Here is a 24478-nt window from a genome sequence, read left to right as displayed (position 1 = left end):
TTTGTTAAATTAAGAAAGTAGACCATGAATGTAATTTTAAATTAGAAAAAAAAAAAAACGGACATAGTAAAAATATAGTTTCCAGTGTCCTACTATATACCAGTTTCTTGTATATCTTTCCTCTATGCATACACATGCACAGATGGCTCAGATACAGTGGTATATATTCCTTTTGTTTAAATTTCAGACACATGGGATATGCTTTTCCATGGCTTTACTCTTAAAAATTTTCTGATTGAAAGAAGTACTACTGTCCTGCTGTATAGCACAGGGAACTGTATCCAATCATTTGTGATATTTCATGATGGAAGATAATATGAGAAAAAGAATGTATGTATGTATTACTGGATCACTTTCCTGTATAGTAGAAATTGGTTGATCATTGTAAATCAACTATACTTTAGTAAAAAATTGTTAAAAAGAAATACCACTATCATGATATTTTGTGTAATATTGTATAGTTCAGAAGACATATTGACATGTATTATTCGATTGGCCCTCCTCAGCTTGGTAGGCATGAGTTGTTATGCTCCTCTTATACAGATGAAGTGAACTCCAAAAAGTGAGAGGATTTGGCCATGGTCACTGAGCCCACAAGCGATAGGACACAAATTCAGTGCTGTAAACTCCAAAGCCAGTCTTTTCCTCTTCTACCTTCTAGAATATGTGCCCCATGAGAGCAAGGATCTTGCCTGTCTTGTTCATCCCTTTATCTACAGTGCCTAGAATAGCAGCCTTCTCATAGTAAATGCTGCAACCAATGTATCAACCAGGAGTGTGGTCTCATCTGAAGGCTCAGTTGGGGAAGGTTCTGCCTCTAAAGCTCACTCACAAGGTTGTTGGTTGGCAGGATTAGTGCATCTTGGGCTGTTGGCCCAAGCCCTCCTGTAGTTCCTTATCATAGGAAAATCATAGCCCTCTCTCTAAGGCAGCTCACAGCGTGCATCAGAATGAACAAATGAGAGAACAAAAAAAGGCAAGTAAGACAGGAGCCAAATTTATTTTGTAACTCTCTCTTTGAATTGACCTCTTGTACAGGATGTGGATTCAAGGAGGCAGGGGTTACTGGGAAACATCCTAGAAGCTGTCTTACCACATCCTCCTTCCTCCAGCAGTTCATATTCCCCTTTGTTGTACTTACCCCTTAGCACTTACACTGACTAGCATACATACGTTTTTATAGTTTCCTTGTTATCTTTCCCCCATTAGAATATGATCCCCATGAGGACAGGGATTTGGGGTCTTTTTTCCATTGTTCTATCCTAAGTAGTAGAAGATATTTCTGGAACATGTTCAATAAATACAAAGTGAATCAATAAGTGAAAGAGGAGTTCCCGTCGTGGCGCAGTGGTTAACGAATCCGACTAGGAACCATGAGGTTGCGGGTTCGGTCCCTGCCCTTGCTCAGTGGGTTAACGATCCGGCGTTGCCGTGAGCTGTGGTGTAGGTTGCAGACGCGGCTCGGATCCCGAGTTGCTGTGGCTCTGGCGTAGGCCGGTGGCTACAGCTCCGATTCAACCCCTAGCCTGGGAACCTCCATATGCCGCGGGAGCGGCCCAAGAAATAGCAACAACAACAACAAAAAGACAAAAAAAAAAAAAAAAAAGTGAAAGAGTTTAAAATCATAAAGCACCTCAGTCACTGGTGCAGCCTTTCTGTGATCTTCTCACTTGGCTTTCTCTTGCTCTGGCAGGTTGGTGATGAAATTTTAGAGATCAATGGAGAGACCACCAAAAACATGAAGCATTCTCGGGCTATAGAACTGATTAAGAATGGTGGCCGCAGGGTGCGTCTGTTTCTGAAGCGGGGAGACGGCTCGGTCCCAGAATATGGTGGGTCAAACTATGAAAACATTCCTTCCTTCCCTGGCATGACTCCATGAATTTGTCTCCAGAACTGCAGCAGGAAAGCCCTTTTGTTTCCCTTATTCACCAGTGTCTTACCAGCCTCTCGCACCATGTGGTTATTTGCCTCGCTTGTTCTGAAATCTCTACACATTTCATCCTTTTGCTTGCTTACGTGGACTGGGGCATGGCCTAAGACAAGATCTTTATAGCCCCCTTTCTGATAATCAGAGAGAACATTTTGTCTAGTCCGACCAAGAGCGAAGGAATGTTTGTTTGAACTGTGCCAAACCGTTTCTCAGATCCACTTGTTAGCACAAAATGACTATACTCCTTTTAAGAAGCAGGAAAGCAGGTTTCCTGAGTGATATGTCGAGGCACAATTCTTTTTTTTTTTTTTTTCTCCTCTTTTTTTTTTTTTTTTTGGTTACTTGAAGTCTTTAAGAGGCATGAAATTTGGAGATGACTTGGGGGCCTTGCTCACCTCCTTGATGCTCTGTATACAACACTTCTGCATCCCTCTCCACTGGCCCCTACCCCAAATCAGACCACCTGAGCCCACTACTACAAAACAAACAAAACTCTTGATACATTAGCCATATGTTTTTAAATGATAAAGGATGAAATAGATTCCCAGTGCACATCATGAGGGAAACATACCTTTACTATACCTTTCCTGTGAGGAAAGCCAGCTTATACATAGAGTTCCTTTGTCATATCTGTAGCCGTGATTTGACTCAACAGCAGTGATCTTTACGTAACTTAGTGTTCTGATGGCAAAATATTGTATATTGTAATAATTCTGTCCTATTTATTTGAGATTCTTGTTTAAAATTAAAAAAAAAAAAAAAAAAAAAAAAAAAAAAAAGCTATGCCCTAGATGTAGGGCTTTTCTTCCCAACCAAAGGTCTACAAAAGTTTCTATAGAAACTGTGATTGAATGGTCCCCATATATGTTGGTCCCCTTTATTAGGGATTTATCTGTTAATCACCCTCTTCTCTGAAAGTCGTTCTGCACAATTCCCCCTTGCATTTTTGGACTTAATGAGATCCTTAATTGAGATGCAGCTCAAGGAGAAGGATCACTCCTTTGAAGGCCATCCTTCCCAGGTGTTGGACATCCCTCCAGGTGCAAAATATCAGAGGTCCCAGGTGGGGGAGAGGTGGGATCAGATGAGGCCCCTTTAGACATGGCCACCCCCAGGGGAGGTATTTTGACCACTTTAAGATGCCACAGCTGTGCACTGTACTAAACCTTGACCATAGGTGTATCGATGCCACTTGAAACTGTAACATTGTCTCCCTTTTCTGTCTTTCCTATGCTTCTGTTGGATGTGATATTTCATTTGAGAGTCATCGTCAGTAACCTGTGTACCTTCTCAAAACCTATGTCTGTTGCACTGAGGATGAAAATCCAACACTAACCACCGTTCTTTGGGCTAAAAATAAAGATCGTTTCAATACACCGTTTGCTATGAAGGGTTGAACGTGCCAGGGCTGTGCTGCTTGTACTGTCTCCATGTGTCATTGGGACTAAATTTCTCTATTATCTATTGAGTAGAGTCACAAATGGGTTATAATATGTTAAGTTCCAATATTTTTCTGACTTGATTGGAACCTGCTTCTCTGTGAGGCTATTTTTGTAATGAGTTTTTTGTACTTAATTTAACTGCCGCGGTCTTCGGGGGGGGGTGTTGGGAGGGAGGGAACTATGTTCTTTGGTTGTTTATTGTTAATGCTCTCCTATGCCAGCTTGTCATTGTTCCAGTTGTTTGAAAAAAAAAAAAAAAAAAGAAAAGAAAGAAAGAAAAAGAAAAAAGGGTGCATTCATTGTCTGGGTTCTTAAGTCACCTTATCTGGCTGTCTGAATGCGTCACTGTTCTAATTTTGGTCTCTGCAGCCTTATTTGAGTGTTGCCTTAGACTGTCTGACTGGACAAATAAACTCTCTTTGCCCTATGTTAACCAATGCAGATTTTTTTTTCTTTCCTCTTTGTTATAGGGAATCTAAATGTTCAACTTTTTCTCTTTCTCTCTTTCTCTTTCTCTCTGACTGTTCTTGGTGCTGGGCCCTCCCTTCTACAGCGATGATACCTCCTAATCTCGCTGCATGTATGAGAAATGAAAAGCACGGGGAGGCTTGCTTCTACCTTATGGGCCATAATCAAACTACGGTTTGTAGCTCAATCAATACTAGGTGTTTCTGTGCTGTGGCCTAATTTCCTCATTGCTTCTGCTTTAGCTCTATTTTGATATGTTTGGCAATTCATTCTGAGCACCCTGCGTTCCTTGAATTGTAAGTACACCGCTGACCCTGTGCAAAGTCTTACTCTCCCTTCCCTTAAATGTAGGTGTTAAGAAACCCCAAGGTTAGGTGGAGGATAGTCACTGAAGGCCCTTCCCTCACCCAGATCTTGAAATGACTTCCTAAGCTTCTATGTGTGTTAATTTCAGTAGTCTACCCAGTGTTCAGAGAAAACAAAGATCCCAAAGCTCTCACCTAGAAGGACAAGATTTTGTTGGATAGGAAGAGGAGATTACCTATCTCTTGGCAAATGATAGGCCACTGGCTAGATCTTGTCCATAGCCTCTTTTTGTAAATAAAGTTTTATTGGTACTAGCCAAGCTCATTTTTTGTGTGTGTGTTGTCCACGGCTGCTTTTTTTGCACTGTAGTGACAGCGATGACCAGTTATGACAAATTATGCAAAACCATAAATATTCTTTGGTCCTTTATAGAAAAAGTATATTGACCCCTGTTTTTTTTAACAAAAGCGGTATATTCCTGCTTTTGTTAAAATCCACCCTGTGTTTGGGGAGACCATTCATGAAGGAGATTATTTGCTTAATATTGACCTTGTTGGCTCATGAAAGATCCTTCCAGGGCATCCGTGATTCCTTCATGACTGTGGCTCTAGTTTGCCCTCCATGCTGCAGCACACTATTTCAGGTGCCTTGCCTGGCATGGGACCATGTATATGACATACTGAATTTAGGTGTGACAAAGCATTCCTGTTTTGAAAAGAGCTCACATACATCCAAGAGGCTACCTAAAATATTCGCAGTGTCATTTCAGGTAGCGTAACAATAAATATCCAACCTTATGGGCTACGCTGCTGTTTAATCTGTAGATGTCTTGATGTAAGTAGCTGTCCAGTGACTCCGCGGCTCATGGATGTAATTATGGGTGCTTCTATAGCATCGAGAAAAGCGCCTCTGTCTAAACCCCAACTATGTCCTGTGTTTACTTGACAATGTCTCTTCCTTTTATCTGTCAAAAGATTCCACAGTTTAACAACAGGTTCTTAAACTTTCACAAAAATAAAGAAAATAGTTGAACAACATTCACAAAGGTAGAATGTTTAATGGACCCTCACATTTTGTCCCATTTGCCCATCATCAACAGCTGGCTCTGTTGCCTCTCTCTAGTCACCAGACAGGATTTTTTTTTTTTTTTAAATAGAAGTAGTCTTTGCCTAAAGTAAAATGCATAAAGCCTGAAGGTAACATTGCAGTGAATTTTCACCTCTGTCTGCACCCATTGAATCCCTACCCAGATCAAAACATAGGCCTCTTCCATTTCCCTAAAAAGTTCCCTCATGCCCCTCCAGTTCAGTAGTCCAGATTATTTTTAAACCCAAACAAGTATTTGTTTCAATATAAATAGTGGGGGGTGGAGGGGAAGGATTGGGAGGGTGAGGAAAAAGCAGGAGATAGTTAAGAGGGGGATGTTTTGCTAATTTTAGACAGACTATTTGAGTTGTGCCCTTAAAGATGAAATTCATGACTGATGTTGCAAGTCTTTTAATCATAAGTATAAAGAACAGTGGGCTAGCTGCTGAAAGCCACAAGTACTAGTTTTTAACTCTTAAGTTTCATTGACACTGAAATTAACCAAGACTTAGTTGGCTTTGATTCTGATTGCTTTTAACAGTTGTTTGTTTGTTGTGACTAATGGGATCTCAAGTGTGCGGGTGGGGACAGGAGACAGGTCCTTGGTACCAAACTGTTGCTCTCCATTTCTTTGCCTCGCAGACCCCAGCAGCGACGGGAACGGCCCCCCCGCCGGTCCACAAGGTGTTCCGGAAATGAGGGCCACACCACCCGACCGTCGACAGCATCCATCCTTGGAGTCCAGTTACGCACCTGATCTTCACAAATCATCACTACATGGGGAAAAGCGGGCACAAGTGAGGGATCCAAAAGGCAGCCGACAACCCAATGAACATCACACATGGAACGGAACTTCTAGAAAACCCGACAGTGGGGCTTGCCGACCCAAGGACTGGGCACCCGAGGGACGAAGGGATGCCCAACCCGAGCGGATGGTGACCAATGGCCCCAAGAGAAGGTCCCCGGAGAAGCGGAGGGAAGGCACGCGCAGCGCTGACAACACCTTGGAGAGGAGGGAGCATCAGGAGAAGCGGAGGGAGGTTTCCCCGGAGAGGAGGCGGGAGCGGTCCCCGACCCGCCGGAGGGACGGCTCCCCCAGCCGCCGGAGGAGGTCTCTTGAAAGACTGTTGGATCAGAGACGATCCCCCGAGCGAAAGAGAGGAAGCTCACCCGAAAGGAGAGCCAAATCCACAGACCGGAGGCGGACCAGGTCCCCCGAGCGGAGGAGAGAGCGGTCCCTGGAGAAAAAGAGCAAAGAGGACAAAGGCAGCCACCGAGAGAGGGAGAGGGTCGAGGCGAGTTTGAAACAGGATGCCGGCAGAAGTTCCAGACATCCCCCGGAGCAGAGAAGGCGACCTTACAAAGAATGTAGCACCGACCTCAGTATCTGAGACTCTGAATCACATCCTGGCCTTTACCGTGTCAAAGGTTCTAAGAGGAAGCTCACAAACCTGAAATAATTTAGTTTCTTACCTAATGAAGCATCTGACGTCAGCCTGATGATCCTGTGACTAGTGACAAACATTTGATGCATTCGCAATCTTAGAAGAAAAAAATATATATCTATATGAAAAGTGTTGTGCCTGATGTATCATATTAAAGAAAGTATTTTTAAATGCATACTTTTTTTGGAAATTATTTGCCAAATGCTGCCCCAAAGGAATATAAATTTTGTTTCTACATAAACTGTAGAATTATCAAGAATTGTTCCCTTTTGGGGGCGATCTTTTTCTCTCCTGGTTAAATGGGGTTGTTGATCATTTTCTCTAAGTAAGGAAAATTATTGATAAGCTTGATATAGACTATTATGTAGTGATGTAGTGCTCTACTGTAGTTAGGAGGTTTTCTTGGGGGAAAAAAAGAAGAGCAAAAAGGCAAAAGTTATATTTGTAAAAGCTGAGGACTCTGGAATGGATTAGGATTGTCGATGATCCTAAAATTAAGCAAACTGTATGAAGAGACTACTATTGCAAATGAAGGATATTTATAGCTAAACAACACAGCACAAAGAAATGTTATGTTCTTGAGTTATAGATGGTTTAGAAAATAGTTTGTACTCTTCCCGGCCATAGAAAGGCACAGAGAGGAGAGGGTTGACCCAAATACAGCCCAAGCACAGATGGTCAGGTTCATTAGCATCACCAACATCTAATAAGATCTCATTAAGGCAGTGCCATCCCAGCTTTGCTCAACTACTAGGAGGGAATAGACAACAAACACCTATGTTGTCTTGCCTGATTTGAGGGAGAATAGTGGATGAAATGGAGGGGGCAATGTGCCCGTTGTGAGGGAGCCCTAAAAATCCCCAGTACACAAAAGTCATGTTCCTCCGTTTTTAGTGTAATCCCGAGGTTGCCCTTCACCAGATTGTGGGAGGGGTGGGGGGGAGTAAATCTTGGTGGAAGGCAACTCTCTGGTGATATTTAAAGAAGTGCGGGTTGGGCATGTTCATTCTTAGAAATGCCAATTTTCCTTTGGAATCCTAATCAAAGTCTCCAGGATGATTGAAAGGGATAGGAGGGTGCAAGTTCAGTGGTTCTAGATCTAGTTGGCAAACCTTCTGCCCTTATGACCCTGAGTCTTTGGACAAAACAAAACAGTGATATTTCTTTGAAAACAGACCCATTCTTTTGCTCTCCCGCAGGAGGTTTGGTTGGGTCGGCTGTAGCCCCAGGGTGTGGTTGAAATGGATTACTGCCTAGCTGAGCCAAAACGTTTGCTTGTATTTGTTGGACCACTACAGCAAACCGCTGCTTACGATGCATTGTGTATTTCTGTAGTACTGTTTTGCATTTTCCATACAAACACAAAACTTTGCAAGTCAATCACTGTTGTTCTTATGGTACTGTTTTTAAAAAAAAAAAGAAAAAGGAGAAAGAAAAAAAGTGGAGAAAACCAGCCAATTATTGTGTGTACAGAGTTTAAAAATTGTAATTAATAGAGCCTGTTTAAAAACAAACAAAACAACTGTTGCCTTTTTTCTTGTATAAAAGAGAATTTATGACAAAAATTTAGCTGTGAGGAATGTGATATGTGTTTATATTTCTGAATATGGGACAAATTGATTCATTGGGATATATTTTACTGTAAACTAAATCAGGTATGTAAAGCTGTTTTAAAATGGGAGACTATATAAGTAATTCTTTGAAGCTTTAGTTGGTCTGAATACCATCATTTCCTCCATGGTGAGCCTGCTTGTGAATTATTAAGCACCTGTTTGCATTTCTGTTCTTCATTCATCTCTTGCAGTGTGCTATGGACTTAATGCTCTTTCTGTGTTGATGAAAAGCAGTATGTGGGCCAATCTTTTTATAAAACACTATGCATATATAAATATTACATTGTTCATAGCTTTATTTGACTTATGGGTTTATACATTAGAATGAGTAGCTGTAGTTGTGTGGACATGAACAAACCAAGTTCCTTTCCTGGAACAGACACAGCGTACATTCTATAACTACGAGAGAGGAAAACGTCTTGTGTGACTGCTCTTTTTACCATCAGCGTTTTCCATCCAAAGCACACATTGGGCTGTATAGTAAGGCAGAGGGAGAACACAACTGAATAATGATGTTCTTTTTTCATCAGTCTCTTAAGAGCCATCCTGGGGAATTGATTCCTAACAGTCCACTGCTAGGAATTCTCTCACTCTTTTGAGCCAAATCGGTAATGTTAAATGATCGATGCTCTCAATTGTGGTCCAGAGTTTTCAATAAAACTCAAGAGGCGGATTTTTGGAGTACATGGTGAAGTGAACATCTTGATGTCTTTCGTGGTGTCAGAGATGATATTTAACATTTTAGAATCCATGTGCTACCTATCTGGGCTTGACTCCTTCCGTGAAGACTTTTGGTGTGGCTGCGTCATCTGAGCGCTATAGATCAGATTTGCTTTGGAAACACTGTACTGTACAGGGACTATGCATTAAGCAGAAAGATAGTTTCTCTGAACTACTGTAACCTTACATTGGAGACTGCTTCTGTTGAGCCTCCTTTCCCTAATCCCCCACCCACTTCATGTAAATGTCTTGATGAGAGATGATATGGATGAGTATTTTGTATGATTAAATCAAACCGTATAGGACCTCCTCTCCCACCCATTACACAGTTGATGCCTGAAAGAATGTTGTGGGGAGAACTGAACACCCTACTTGTATTTTTTAAGTTTCTTTTGTGAAAGATTTTTTAATGCATTTTTACTGTAAAAATACATGGAAATGTATGCATTCCATAACCACGATTGCTTCTGGATTGATATCTTTTTTTGTCTCCGTCTTGTCTTAAGTGTATCAGGGCCACAGAACCAAGTGAGAGTGTCTGGCTCCCATTTCAATGAAGTATCATACCATTCTGTGGAAAGAGAGGAAATTCTGGTCTGGCCGTAGTGTAGTACCTTGCTACTCAAAGTGTGGTCCCTGGACCGGCTGCTGCCTCGTGCACAGGGGGCAGGGGAGCATATTAGAAAGGCAGGATCTCAGGCCCTACCCTCAACCTACTGAATCAGAATATGCAGTTACGAAGATCCCCAGCTAATGTGAAAGCATGTGAAATTTTGAGCTTTGTGGTATTCATGGAACGCTGGTAATAAAGCAAAACCCACCAAACCAAGAGCTTCATCACTTCCCAGCTATGCGTAGTGATGAGCTGTTCCTTAACCTCTTTTTTTTTTTTTTTCCCCCCCGGCTGTTGAGGAGCGGGGTTGCTATACTCACAGCATATGGAGTGCCCAGGCTAGGGATTCAGTCCAAGTCACAGTTATGACCTATACTGCAGCTGTGGCAAAGCTTTAACCTACTGTACCAGGCCAGAATCGATCCTGTGCCTCCACAGTGATCTGAACTGCTGCAGTCATATTCTTAACCCATTGCACCACAATGGAAACTCTTTTAACTTCTTCAGTTTCCTTGTCTTTTAAACGGTAGACCGTATAGAGTTGGTAAAAGTATATTCAAAGTGCTTAGCCCACCTCTGACAATCAAAAAAGTCCTCAGTAAACTTTTTTTGAAAAAGGATTTTCTGTATGGCAATCAGTATTCTACTCCTTTTTTTTTTTTTTTTTTCCCCTCTTTCTCTTGCTTTTTAGGGCCAAAAGTGCAGCATGTGGAAGTTCCCAGGCTAAGGGTCGAATCGGGGCTATAGCCGCTGGCCTGCGCCACAGCCACAGCAACTCGGGATCCAAGCCTAGTCCACGACCTACACCACAGCTCACCACAATGCTGGATTCCCCACCCCACTGAGCAAGGCCAGGGATTGAACCCACATCCTCATGGATACTAGCTGGGTTCATTTCTGCTGAGCCGCAATGGGAACTCCAGTTTTTTACTCCTTTTCATTGCCTTAGTTTATTTTCCAGTCAAAGAGAAGAAATGTTTTCTCACTATTCAAATGGAGAAGGCCCTCTATCTTCCTTCTAAAAATAATGATGTGGTTCATACTACTTTGCAAGTAGAAAAAGTATGCTTACCAGTGTTTTAAAATATAAATCTAAAATGCCATGCTGTGAGAGTTGAGGAAAAGTTTCAAATATATCTTTCAGAGATAGAGATGCATGTGGAGTTATACATACTTTTATCTAGATGAAAAGGCTAATTAATTAGATGTGTCCTGGTTGATCAGGTAGTTACTGATACTTTGTCTTTTCCTTCACACGGTTTTTGGATTTCCCTATGGTACCTGAGTTCCTGGGCATTCAGAAGGGTATGTGCCTCCTTGCAATCCATCTCTTCCGCTGTTACGTTGCTTTTTTTGGTCATATTGTAGTTATGGATATTGCTCACTTCCCAAATATCTCTTCTGCTAAGAAGGCATCTACAGTGGTCTTTGGCATAGCTGACAATTGAAACTATTTGTAAAACCCCTACGTTGCACAAGTTCATTGCCTGCTGTAAAAAGTCACCCCCAAAAGAAGGTACTGAGGCTTAATTAGAGCTACAAGGATTTTCCCTGCTGGTGAGCAATCAACCACCTTAGCTGCTCTGCATTTATCCTGAAAAGAAGAGCCCTTTCAAGTTCCTCCCGGAGTTCTCTGGTGGCTTAGCAGTTGAGGGCTGAGCATTGTCACTGCTGTGGCTTGGGTTACTGCTGTGGCTCAGATATGATCCCTGGCCTGGGAACTTCCACATGCTGCTGGGTATGGCCAAAAAGAAAAAAAAAAAAAAAAATTCCTTCAGGTGACTTTTCTTAGACTTCCCCAACATCATCAGCATGTGGGTGTTTAGGCACAATAAGATCCTAATGATTTTGGAATGTGTGTCATTACAAACTTCTAAGAAGAAAAGAGGCTGGCCCTTTCCAAAACAACCATTTTTCTTTCTCTTCTTTTTTTCTTTCTTTTTCATTTTGCAGGCATGGGTCCTCTATGAAAATTTTTTGACTAGTTCCACCCAGTGATGTCCTTTAATCATTATACCTGTTGGCTGGGGGCGGGAGTGGTATGGTTCTACTTCTTCAGTGCAGGCATTCAGTGATCGCTAGAGTCAAAGCACAAGATCTTTTTGAAAGTACACAGATTTCAGCAAGGTGGTCTTAACAGTAAATACTCGAGTTTTGCATGTGACTGCCACCTTTCACTCAGCACCTTACCTAACTGAAAAGTTTCACTGTCACATCCATCAAGAAAAGAACAAATGGGTCTGCACAGCGTGGCCCTGTAAAAGGCCATACGACACCAGTAAACACTGTCCTTTTAAGTACACTTATCTTTTAGGAAAGAAATCCCTTAGAATCTCCTAGGAGCCTAGAGGTGAAGGGAAAACAGCCCAGAAAGTCTGCTAATTCCTACAGGTGTAATAGGCAAGCCTGCTCCTCATTTATTCTTAAAACACACTGAGGACCACGCTGGGCCAGGTGGGTGGTGGGACTAGAAACACCTGCCTCCTGGTCTGGAACGTACCATTTGGGGAGGGCAAGGCGACGAGTCAAATGCTTTTTTCTAAACCCCACTGCAGAGAGAAACACAGAGTGTTAGTAGAGAAAAAAAGGGATTTAGCCAGACTGATGAAGGTTATAACTCCAGAAGGAAGAGAAGTTAACTGGTGAGAGAAGGAAATGTGGTCCAAAATGGAAGGGGCGGCAGCTTGAGAGCGCGGAGGGAGTCTTGTTCTGCCTTTGAGACTTCAGCCCGATAGGAGACCGCTGGAGAATGCAACAGGGCCCCCAGGGAGATGTATGTGTGCCAGGGGAGGGGCTGGTGACCCGCTCAGGTTTGAGCTTGACAAAGATGGCCTCGGAGCTGCACGGAGTGCAGGGTAGAGGACGGTCAGGGTGAAACCTGCAAAGCACTAGTGCCAGGCCAGAGAGCAACGCTTACCATGAAACAGCAACCTAGACATGGCAGGTGTGGTCCCATAACTGAAAAGTCCCCTGGCCCATGTTTATCATCCTCTTGTTAGGAGAGTTCATTTTTTCCCCAACTTAATCCTTCCACCTCCTCTTCACAGTACCTTTATTCATACATGCAGAACACTCTGTATCTGGTTTCCTATGTTAAAGTCAGTCATTCGCTGTTCTATTTGGTTTTCTCCAGATTTATACATTGCCACCTCACTACATTTTTCTTTTCTTTTTTTTCTTCCAGATTCTGGTTTCAAACCTTGTAATCTTGTTACTTGGGGATTTTTGTTTTTTTTGTTTGTTTGTGGTTTTTTGCTTTTTAGGACCACACCTGTGGCATATGGAATTTCCCAGGATAGGGGTCGAATCTGAGCTGGAGCTGTCAGCCTACACCACAGCAACTTGGGATCCGAGATGCATCTGTGACCTATACCACAGCTCACAGTAGCACTGGATCCTTTAACCACTGAGGGAGGCCGGGGGTTGAACCGGCATCCTCATGGATACTAGTCGGGTTCGTAACCCACTGAGCCACATTGGAAACACCTTCTTTTTTGTTGTTATTTTTTCAGATTAACTACATCTTTCTCAAGCTATAGAAACTCGGTTAAGTATGATGCAATTTTTGTCAAACCTCCCTGTCTCTGTGGAGCAGAGAACTGCTCCAGGAGTATCCTACTTAGAAAAGCAGTGGGGGTTTTTTAATTTACAAAACTAATTCATACTTACAATAAAATATTCAAGTGTGTCAGGAGAGTAACAAAGAAAAGGTGACATTGTTCCTTACTACCTGTCAATCCCAATCCAGAGAAATAGCTGTTATTAACAGTGGGCTTTATGACATTTATGATCTTTTTCTCCTTATATATAAATGTATACATAGTTTGGGATTTCATTTTAATGCAACAAAAAATGGGCCATTAAGTACTGTTTTTTGTGCTGTTCCTTATATACCGTGGATAATTTTTAACACTTATATATATACATTTTTTTTTCATTATCTGCCCTCCTGTGTGGTCAGGCCACTCAAGATGGCTGTTCCCTTAGTCTCTGTACACCCTCTGCCTGGCCAGTGCCTGCTTCATCTACACCCTACACACACAGCTGACCTTCCTACCTACTAACCAGGCCAGATAGTTATAGCTTATCAAAGAGGAGGTAAGGGGAGTGCCCCTCTACTGGTTTCCTTGGTAACTAATGAGGCAACGTGACAATTCCCCCTATAACTGGCAATTGCCCCCAACCCCAGCCCGGGAGTGGTGACTGCTGCTATGTCATGCTATGTGCTGTCCTGGGACCTTGCTTCAGATATGTAAGCTCTCCCCTTCACTTAACCATTGATGTTTCTGGGCTCTTCAGTCTTTAAGCTGGGCAAGCCACGGACCTCGCAGCCCAACACCCCCTTTCTGGGTTACGGCAATAGCTTCCTCTCTGTTCTTGCTGCCCACCTACAGATTCTTCTCCATGCAGCAACCAAGCAAATCTTTTAAAATGTCAACTGAAAGGTCAGAATCCTCACAGCTGTCTAAAAGGCCTTTTCCTTTTTCTATGCCCCTTCCTCACCAGGTCGGCTTCATCCTCACCCCAGGCACACCCCCAGCCTCACTTAGGGCTTTTCCCCTAGCTAGTCCCTGGCCTTGGAAATCTCTGCCTCCAAGCATTCACAGCTGATTCCTTCACTTCATTTAGATCTGTGCAAATCTCACCCTTCCCATGTGGTCCATTCCGACCACTCTGCTTAAATCGACAACTTGATTTCCTTTCTTGGCTCTTCTCTCTTGCCCTCCACAGCAATTATCAGCTTCTAATATGCATACACTTTATGTACTTACTTATTATCTTTATTGTTTATGACCTGTCTCCCTCCTCTAGAAACTGAGATTTCTGGAATTGCAACCCTGTGCTTTGAAGGACCCCATGCTTGACTTAATGCTCCGCCATCACCATGTTGAAATTTTAGTAATTTTTGAACAAGGGTCAGCACATTTTCAGTTTGCACTGGGTCCTGCAAATTATATAGCTTGCCTTGTAAGCTTCACCAGAGCAAGGATCTTGATCCTGAACTCTGATGAATTCCAAGTTCCCAGAACAGGATCCTATTTATAGGACATTCATGTAACACACACTAAATAAAGTATACTCTTAGTAGTTTCATATTCTTTTTAAAAAAAATTTTATTGGAGTATAGTTGACTTTCAGTGTTGGATAAGTTTCAGGTGCACAGCAAAGTAAATTGGATACACACACACACATATGTATCCATTCTTTTTTTCCCAGATAGGTTATTACAAATTATTGAGTAGATTTCCCTGAGCTATACAGTAGGTTCTTGCCATTGACCTATTTTATACAGTAGTGTTTATATGTCATTCCCATCTTCCCAGTTCTTCCCCTTGCCCCACTGTTTCCTCTATGATAACCAAAATATTGCTTTTGAAATCTGAGGGGTTTTTTTTTGTAAATTCTTTTGTATCACTTTAATAGATTCCACATATAAGTGATATCATATGGTATTTATCTTTGACTTACTTCACTCAGTATAATAATCTCTAGGTCTATCCATGTTCCTATAAATGGCATTATTTTTTATGGTGAGTAATATTCCATTGTATATATGTACCACATCTTCTTTATCCATTTCTCTCAGTGGACATTTTGGTTGTTTCCATGTCTTGGCTCTTGTAAATCTGCAGTGAACATTGGGATGCATGTATCTTTTTGAGTCATGGTTTTTCTCTAGATATAGGCTCAGGAGTGGGAGTGCTGGATCATATGGTAGTTTTTCATGTAGATTTTTAAGGACCCTCCATGCTGTTCTCCGTATTGGTTGCACCAATTTACATTCTCACCTACAGTGTAGGAGGTTCCCCTTTCTTCACACCCTCTCCAGCATTTATTGTTTGAGGACTATTTTGCTGATGGGCATTCTGGCTGGTGTGAGGTGATAGCTCATTTTAGTTTTGATTTGCAAGTAGTTTCATATTCTGAAGTTGACCATTTACTTAAATATTCCCGTATGGATTGGATTACAAAAACATGCTGCAGCCAACAACCTTATATATAAAACTTGGCACCCTTGAGTGGTTTTGTTTCAATACTTTTGAAGGGATACATTGTGACTGTTCTTTTTTATTTCTGATGACACTAATATTGTTGAGACTTTGCCTGCTTTCATTGGGAACAGCTATCTCTAGCAAAGTATAGGCTACAGACCAATATCTCATCAGAGAGAATTACCAAGCAGTGTAGTCACCCAGGAGCTTTAAAAATGCTGAAACTGTCACTGTATGCAGATGACAGGATACTACATATAGAAAACTCTAAGGACTCAACCCAGAAACTACTTGAACTGATCAGAAAATTCAGCAAGGTAGCAGGATATAAGATTAACATTCTGAAATCAGTTGCATTTCTGTACACTAAAAATGAAACATTAGAAAAGGAATACAAAAATACAATACCTTTTAAAATTGCACCCCCAAAAATCAAATACCTGGGAATAAAACTGACCAAGGAAGTAAAGGACTTATATGCCAAGAACTATAAAACATTAATCAGGAGTTCCCATCGTGGCTCAGTGGTTAACGAATCCGACTAGGAACCATGAGGTCGCAGGTTCAATCCCTGGCCTTGCTCAGTGGGTTAAGGATCTGGCGTTGCCGTGAGCTGTGGTATAGGTTGAAGATGTGGCTTGGATCCTGTGTTGCTGTGGCTCTGGCGTAGGCCAGTGGCTACAGCTCCAATTCAACCCCTAGCCTGGGAACCTCCTTATGCCATGGGAGCGGCCCAAGAAATGATTAAAAAAAAATTAATCAAGGAAATGAAAGAAGGTGTAGAGAAATGGAAAGATATGCCATGCTCCTGGGTTCGAACAATCAATATTGTAAAAATGGCTACTACCCAAAGCAATCTACAGATTCAATGCAATCCCTATCAAATTACCCATGAAATTTTTCACAGAATTAGAAAAAACAACCCCAAAATTTATATGGAACCACAAAAGACCCAGATTGCCAAAGCAATTCTGAGTAACAAAAACCAAGCAGGAGGCATAACTCTCCCAGACTTCAGGCAATACCAAAACAGACACATAGACCAATGGAACAAACAGAGAACCCAGAAATAAACCCTGACACCTATGGTCAATTAATCTTTGACAATGGCAGCAAGAACTTGAAATAGGAAAAAGACAGTCTTTTCAGCAAGCATTGCTCAGAAACCTGGACAGCTGCATGTAAATCAATGAAACTAGAACACACCCTCACACCATCCACAAAAGTAAACACAAAATGGCTGAAAGACTTATAAATATAAGGCAAGACACCATCAAACTCCTGGAAGAAAACATAGGCAAAACATTCTCTGACATCAACCTCATGAATATTTTCTCAGGTCAGTCTCCCAAGGCAACAGAAATAAGAGCAAAAATAAACCCATGGGACCCAATCAAACTGACAAGCTTTTGCACAGCAAAGGAAACAAAAAAACAATTTACAGAATGCCAGAAAATAGTTTCAAATGTTGCAACTGACAAGGGCTTAATCTCTAGAATATACAAACAACTTATACAACTCAACAGTAAAAAAGTCTACAACCCAACTGAGAAATGAGCAAAAGACCTGAATAGTCATTTCTCCAAGGAAGATGTACAGATGGCCAACAAGCACATGAAAAAATGCCCAACATCCCTGATTATTAGAGAAATGCAAATCAGAACTACCATGAGATACCACCTCACACCAGTCAGAATGGTCATCATTAATAAGTCCACAAATAACAAATGCTGGAGGGGGTGTAGAGAAAAGGGAACCCTCCTGCACTGTGGGTGGGAATGTAAGCTGGTTCGACCACTATGGAGATCAATATGGAGATACCTTAGAAATCTATGCATAGAACTCCCATATGACCCAGAAATCCCACTCTCGGGCATATATCCGTGCAAAACTTTCCTTGAAAAATACACATGCACCCACGTGTTCGTTGCCGCTCTCTTCACAATAGCCAAGACATGGAAACAACCCAATGTCCATGGACAGATGATCGGATTAGGAAGTTGTGGTATATATACACAACAGAATGCTGCTCAGCCATAAAAAAGAACAAAATAATGCCATTTGCACCAACATGGATGGAACTAGAGACTCTCATCCTCAGTGAAGTAAGTCAGAAAGAGAAAGACAAATATCATATGATATCACTTATGTCTGGAATCTAATATAAGGCACAAATGAACCTTTCCACAGAAAAGAAAATCATGGACTTGGAGAATAGACTTGTGTTTGCCAAGGCGGAGGGAGTTGGGTGGTTGGGGAGCTTGGTGCTAATATGTACAAACTATTGCCTTTGGAATGGATTAGCAATGAGATACTAGGTGTGTAGCACTGCAAACTATGTCTAGTTACTTATGATGGAGCATGATAATGTGCAAAAATGGGATGTATACATGTATGTGTAACTGGGTCACCATGCTGTACAGTAGAAAAAAAATTTGTATTGGGGCAATAACTATTAAAAAATAATAATTAAAAATAAATAAAAATAAAAATGCTGATACCTGGGCCCATCCCCAGAGAGCCTGCTTTAATTAGACTGGGGTGTGGCATGGGTTTTTGTTTTTTTCGTTTTAAGGTCCCAGATGCTTCTAATTGGTCACCATTGCTTTCTCCATCTGCTTAAGCTTGTAGGCTGGGGTGGGGAGGGTGCATGGGTCAGTTTCTCTCTGCTTCATAGCATCTGCTGTTGTCTTGTTTACTTTGCAGCAGAGTAGCAGCTCAAAGGAGAGGTGGTTAGAGATTGTTTTCTCAAGGTAAACTGAAACAGTCTTTCAGTTCCAAGAAGTTATTACCCAAATATAAAGATACTTAGCATATATGTATCCATTGTGATTTGTTTAATATTCCTGTCACCGCTAAATTTATTCACTAATAAGGATGATGGAGAGACTACTACATTCTCAACAAAGGTCTGAGCACCATCATTTAAACCAGGATTTTGTTAGGATAATTTCATTTAAATTCATTTGAGAAATATTTTAATGTTCTTATGAAAAGGGACATGTGGTATGCTAAAACCTAACGAGAAAGAGCATATTGAATAATTAGCAATTAGCAGTCATGAAGATAAAAGGTTGTTTTCCAAGTTCTTCCAAAGTATTTTCAATTCTTTTCCCACCCCACTCCCATCCCCCACACAGCTATTTTTAGCAGACAACTTTGGTGCTGAAAAGTAATTATGTCATGGTTGAATAAAAGGAACATGACATTCCTATAATCCAAAGAACATAATAAGCCTTAAAATTTAAGGGGAATAAGATTCTTGGGAAAATAGTGCTGTGAATAAATGCTAATTTAAGTAAAAGCTCCTGTTTTTAGCATGAGATATAACATCCACCCAGTCGGGGTGGAGGAGCCGCCATTGATATGACCAGCCCTACTCTGGACCAAAGGGAAATACATTTGAAATAAACATGAAATCTAGAACTAATTGCTGAATATGGTGAGACCAGTGAAAATTTCATCTGCCTGTCCAACCCATCAGCTTGACAGCCCTCACTATAGTCAGCCCTATGGAAGGAATTTTATGAGGCAGATTCTCCATGTATTCTTGGAAATTAGAACTTAGTTGACTAACTCCCTCCTTTATCTCCTGAATATATAGCTTATTTCAAAGCACTTACTTAGCAAATATGTAATAAGCATGATCTCCAGGCATAGTGCTCATTGTCAAAGGCAAGAAAAATCCCAATATTCCTGAAGTTTAGAGTCTGACAGGACAGAGAGACGTTGAATGATTGAGTTAAAATGTGGTAAGAGCAGTGGAGGTATGTGTGGTGCCCATGACTGTTTTAAGAGGATGACTTACTCTGGACAATGCAAAGAAAGGAGGCAAGGAGGAGGAAAGGCTTGCCAAGGAGAAGACCTCGGCAGAGACCTCATGGCAATTTGAGTGCAGCTTGTTCAAGAGTGAATGGAAGACCCATGGGACTAAATAGGAAGGAAGAGGTAGAAGCAAGGCTTGGAAAATGTCTGTGAGCCTTCAGGAGAGAGACACACTGTCCAGTGGGAGAGGAAAGAGAGCCCAAAGGAGCAATTGACAGGGAACCAAGTGACCCCTCCCATCACTTTTAAAATATCTACCACAAAAAGAAGCAGTGAGAGGGAGTTCCCTTCATGGTTCAGTGGTTAACAAACTCAACTAGGATCCATAAGGATGCCAGTTCAATCTCTGGCTTTGCTTAGTGGGTTAAGGATCCCACATTGCCATGAGCTGTGGTGTAGGTTGCAGATGCACCTCAGATCCTGTATTGCTGTGGCTGTGGTGTAGGCTGGCAGCTGTAGCTCCTGCATACACAGACCCCTAGCCTGGGAACTTCCATATGCCAAAGATGTGGCCCTAAAAACGAAAAAAAAAAAAAAAAGAAGAAGAAGAAGAAGAAAAACAAGAAGGAAAAGCAGTGAGAATAGACCACATTTGATATCTCTATAATCCTGAAGCCTATTAGAACAGCCAACATATATTTCAAAGAAAAACGTTCGTCTCCTTTCTACGAAGAAGCAGATCTTTTATTTGTTCTTCCTACCAGAGCCAACATTTGGGTTATAGAAAGTGCACTCAGACTGGGAGTACCTTTGCTGACAGTCACTTTATTTATTTATTTTACCAGGCAGGTCTTACTGGAAACTTGTAACACAGGGAAACGCTTCCTGCAGATCGATGGGCAAAATTATCAAGCAATGTCATGAACCCTTGAAATTGCCCAGTCTGGTTTATGATTTCCTTTCCCCTCAATCTGTTTCAGTTTTATTTTAGAAACTGACTTCATGGGGGTTTATTTATATTACCAGGGTGTATTTTTGTTTGGATGGCTTTTGTTTCAGTCTTAATTTAAAAAAAAATTGTTTTCTCTCTTTTCCTGAATTTCACTGCAGTGAATTGAAAAAGAAGTCCCAAAAATATATGCTTAGAGAATGAAAATGTCTTAATTGTCTTTCCTTATTAATGAGCTTTAATTTAGATTTTGAGAAAGGGTTTAATCATTTGTGCCCCTCCCCTGTGATGTCATGGATGGTTTAACTCAAAGACTGGGAAGTGGTCTGCTCCATTCATTGAATTTAGATCTGACAGAGTTCCCAATTCTCTATTATTTTATAATTCATTGAGAAGGACCCAGAGGTGGTCATCACTGAGGACATGACTCGGACTTTGAAAGTACTGGAAAGGCAGATGGGACAAAAACCTTAGCTTTTTATTTTATGATGCAAGTAATACGTACTACATTAGCTTTATTTTTTAAAAAGTCCAAATAGTATATGCTGTCTTGATGACACCCCACTCCCAAATTCTGGTCTTAGCCCAGAGCTTGCCACTGTTGTCAAATTGGGCCTCTCCATTCAGACACATCATTGTATGTAAAAATGCATAAAAATACATATGCATAGTTTTTGCCTGTGAGGTTGTAAAATGACAAGTGCATGATAAAGTACATATTGCTTGGCAGTGTTACCTGTTTTAGCTCACTTAATATAGCTCACAGATCTTACCAGTTTAGTGACTGTCCTCATGTTTTGTTTTGTTTTTTTCCTTGTTTATTAATCTGCTGAATAGTATTCTGTAGAGTATTAGTCTGCTCTGGCTGCCAAAACAGAACAGCATAGCCTCAGTGGCCTAAACAACAGTAATTCATTTTCTTATCATTTTGGAGGCTAGAAGTCCAAGATCAAGGTGTCAATGTTGGTTCCTGGGGAGGACTCTTCTTGGCTTATAGACAGCTGTCTTCTCACTGTGTCCTCAAGTGGCCTTTTCTCTGTGCCTAAGCACTCCTGATATCTCTTCCTCCTCAGTAAGGACACTAATCCTTTCCAATGGGGGCCCACCCTGTGACCTCATTTAAGCTTAATTACATCCTTAAAGAACCTATCTCCAAATACAGTCACATTGGGGATGAGAGCGTCAACATAAGAATTTTGGGGAAATATAATTCCGCCCAATAACATTTTTTAATACTTATAACTAGTAGTTTTATTATTATTATTTAATAGTTATTTCCCCAATATATTTTTTTCTACTATACAGCATGGTGACCCATTTACACATACATGTATACATTCTATTTTCGCACATTATCATGCTCCATCATGAGTGACTAGACATAGTTCCCAGTGCTATACAGCATTGGATGTACTACACTTTCTTTAATCTCTTTATCTGCTGTGGGAGATTGTTTTGTTTTTATGGTTTTGGTTTTTTTTTTTTTTTTTTTTTGTCTTTTTGCCATTTCTTGGGCCACTCCCGCAGCATATGGAGTTTCCCAGGCTAGGGGTCGAATCGGAGCTGTAGCCACCAGCCTACACCAGAGCCACAGCAATGCCAGATCCAAGCCATGTCTGCAGCCTACACCACAGCTCAGGGCAATGCTGTATCCCTAACCCACTGGGAGGTGGGCGAAGCCAGGGATTGAACCTCATGCATGGTTCCTAGTTGGATTTATTTCCACTGCGCCATGACGGGAACTCCTGAGAAATTTCTTTACTTTTTTTTTTTTTTTTTAAGTTTAAATGCAGCATGATTTTGTCCCTTGCTCTAAAAGAGACCAATATTTCCTTCACCTGGGAGGGGAGTGTGGGAAGTCAAGGGAGAGGGTATGGAGATGAGGAGGGACAGGGAAGCAAGAGATTGAAGTCTAAAAGGCTGATGCCCAATTACTCATTCTCACCAGCCCACGGAGTTTTCAGCTGCTTCTCTCCCTGCCAAGAAAGTGGGAGAATCTGGTATTTGAGGATGCAAAGTTGGAGGAGGCAGACAAGGCAAGAAATGTCCTGTGTGGGCTGCAAGCCTCCCTTAAAAAATTAGCATTGCCAGTGGGAAACCTGAAGGACAGGAAAATCTCCAAGCCATAGGTGGACACCCCCAGCTCAGTTTCCAGACACTATCCAGACGCAGGTGTTCAGGGGGATTTACATCCAGTTACAAAATGCCACATTCACATTCTGTGCCTCTTTTAGGAGCCCTCTGTGTGCATGTACATCCAAACCCCTCGATGCCATAGGAAAATCTAGAATTCTTTGTTCCTTTAGATCAAAGACTAATAATGATCCAGAGACAATAAATAAAAATTATTTTTTCTGGTAAGTCTACAAGAGTCCTCTCGATGTGAACAAAACTAGAGAGAAATGCTTTGACCTCTTACTTAGTCGTGATTCTCAATTTTGCTTCCGCCACAACCCCTGCCGCAACGGCAGGGCACAGTTTGTGTCTAGAGACACTTTGATTGTCATAACTAGAGGAAGGGGAGGGGTACTGTGCTACTGGCATTTAATGGGTAGAGGCCAGAGACTGCTGACCATTCTCCAATTCACATGACAGCAACAATGAGTTATCTAGCCCAAAATATCAGTAGTGCCAAGGTTGAGAAAAACAGCTCTAAGTCGAATGATAGAGATTTGCTGGGGACTTGCAGATGGGGAAATAATTTTACTTATTTATTTTTCATTGAAGTATAGTTGGTTTATAATGTATTAATTTCATGTATACAGCAAAGTGGTTCAGTTATACATACATATATATATATATTCTTTTTCACTATAGATTATTGCAAGATAATAAATATAGTTCCCTGTTCTATACAGTAAATCCTTGTTGTTTATTTTATATATAGTAGTGCGTATATATTAGACACACTGATTTATCCCTTCCTCCCTCCTTCTTCAGTAATGATAACTTTGTTTTTTATACCTGTGTGTCTGTTTCTGTTTTGTAAATATGTTCATTTGTGCTAATTTTTAGGTTCCACAAACAAATGATATCATATGGTATTTGTCTTTATCTGACTTGCTTCACTTAGTATGATAATCTCTAGGTCCATCTATGTTGCTGCAAATGGCATTATCTCATTCTTTTTTAATGGCTGAGTAATATTCCGTCGTATACATGTAACACATCTTCTTTATTCCTCTGTTGAAGGACACTTGCTCCCATGTATTGGCTATTGTGAATAGTGCTGCTATGAATATTGGGGTACATACATCTTTTCACAATAGAGTATTTCTCTTTTCTGGATATATGTGTAGGATGGGGTTGCTGGATTATATGACAACTCTATTTTTAGTTTTTTATAGGAACTTCCATACTGTTTTCATAGTGGCTGCACCAATTTACATTCCCACCAACTGTGGAGGTAGGGTCCCTTTTCTCCACATCCACTCCAGCATTTATTATTTATAGACTTTTGATGATGGTCATTCTGACCAGTGTGAGGTGATACCTCATTGTAATTTTGATTTGTATTTCTCTAATAATTAGTGATGTTCAGCATCTTTTTACATGCCTATTGGCCATTTGTATGTCCTCTTTGGAAAAATGTCTCTTTTGATCTTCTGCCCAGTTTTTGATTCGATTGTTTGGGGTTTTTTGATACTGAATTGTATGAGCTGTCTGTGTATTTTGGAAATTAAGCCCTTATTTGTTGAATCACTTGCAAATATTTTTTCCCAGTCTGCAGGTTATCTTTTCATTTTGTTTATGGTTTCCTTTGCTGTGAAAAAGCTTATAAATTATATTAGGTCACATTTGTTTGCTTTTGCTTTTCTTTCTTCTGCCTTGGGAGACTGACTTAAGAAACTATTGCTATGATTTATGTCAGGGAATGTTTTACCTATTATCTCTTCTAGAAGTTTTATGGTATCATGTCTTCTTTTTAAGTCTTTAAGCTATTTTGAGTTTATTTTTGTATATGGTGTGAAGGAGTGTTTTAATGTAGTTGGTTTACATGAGGCTATCCAGCTTTCCCAGCATGACTTGCTAAAGTGACTGCCTTTTCTTCATTGTATGTTCTTGCCTTCTTTATCAAAGATTAATTGACTGTAGGTATATAAGTTTCTCTCTGGGATCTTTATTCTCCATTGATCTGTTGTAGA

The 24478-nt window shown here is 41.0% G+C and overlaps 1 protein-coding gene across 29 annotated transcripts in view; it reads left to right on the top strand.

The window, feature by feature from the left end:
- The window catches only part of MAGI1 (membrane associated guanylate kinase, WW and PDZ domain containing 1), a 671626-nt gene extending 662152 nt beyond the window's left edge, over positions 1 to 9474 (top strand). For 24 of the 29 annotated variants that reach the window (XM_021070801.1, XM_021070800.1, XM_021070793.1 and 21 more), the window contains 2 exons: positions 1694 to 1832; positions 5878 to 9474. In XM_021070801.1, the coding sequence (XP_020926460.1) occupies positions 1694 to 1832; positions 5878 to 6626 (888 nt within the window). In that variant the 3' untranslated portion in view covers positions 6627 to 9474. Of the gene's footprint in view, positions 1 to 1693; positions 2243 to 3928; positions 4018 to 5877 lie in introns of those variants that run through there. The other 5 variants (XM_021070806.1, XM_021070804.1, XM_021070805.1 and 2 more) reach the window with 2 other exon arrangements.

This window comes from Sus scrofa, chromosome 13 (genome assembly GCF_000003025.6).
Source record: "Sus scrofa isolate TJ Tabasco breed Duroc chromosome 13, Sscrofa11.1, whole genome shotgun sequence".
NCBI classification, from domain to species: domain Eukaryota; kingdom Metazoa; phylum Chordata; class Mammalia; order Artiodactyla; family Suidae; genus Sus; species Sus scrofa.
The sequence above is the reverse complement of the archived record's forward strand: the minus strand, read 5'-3'. Positions and strand labels throughout refer to the sequence as shown.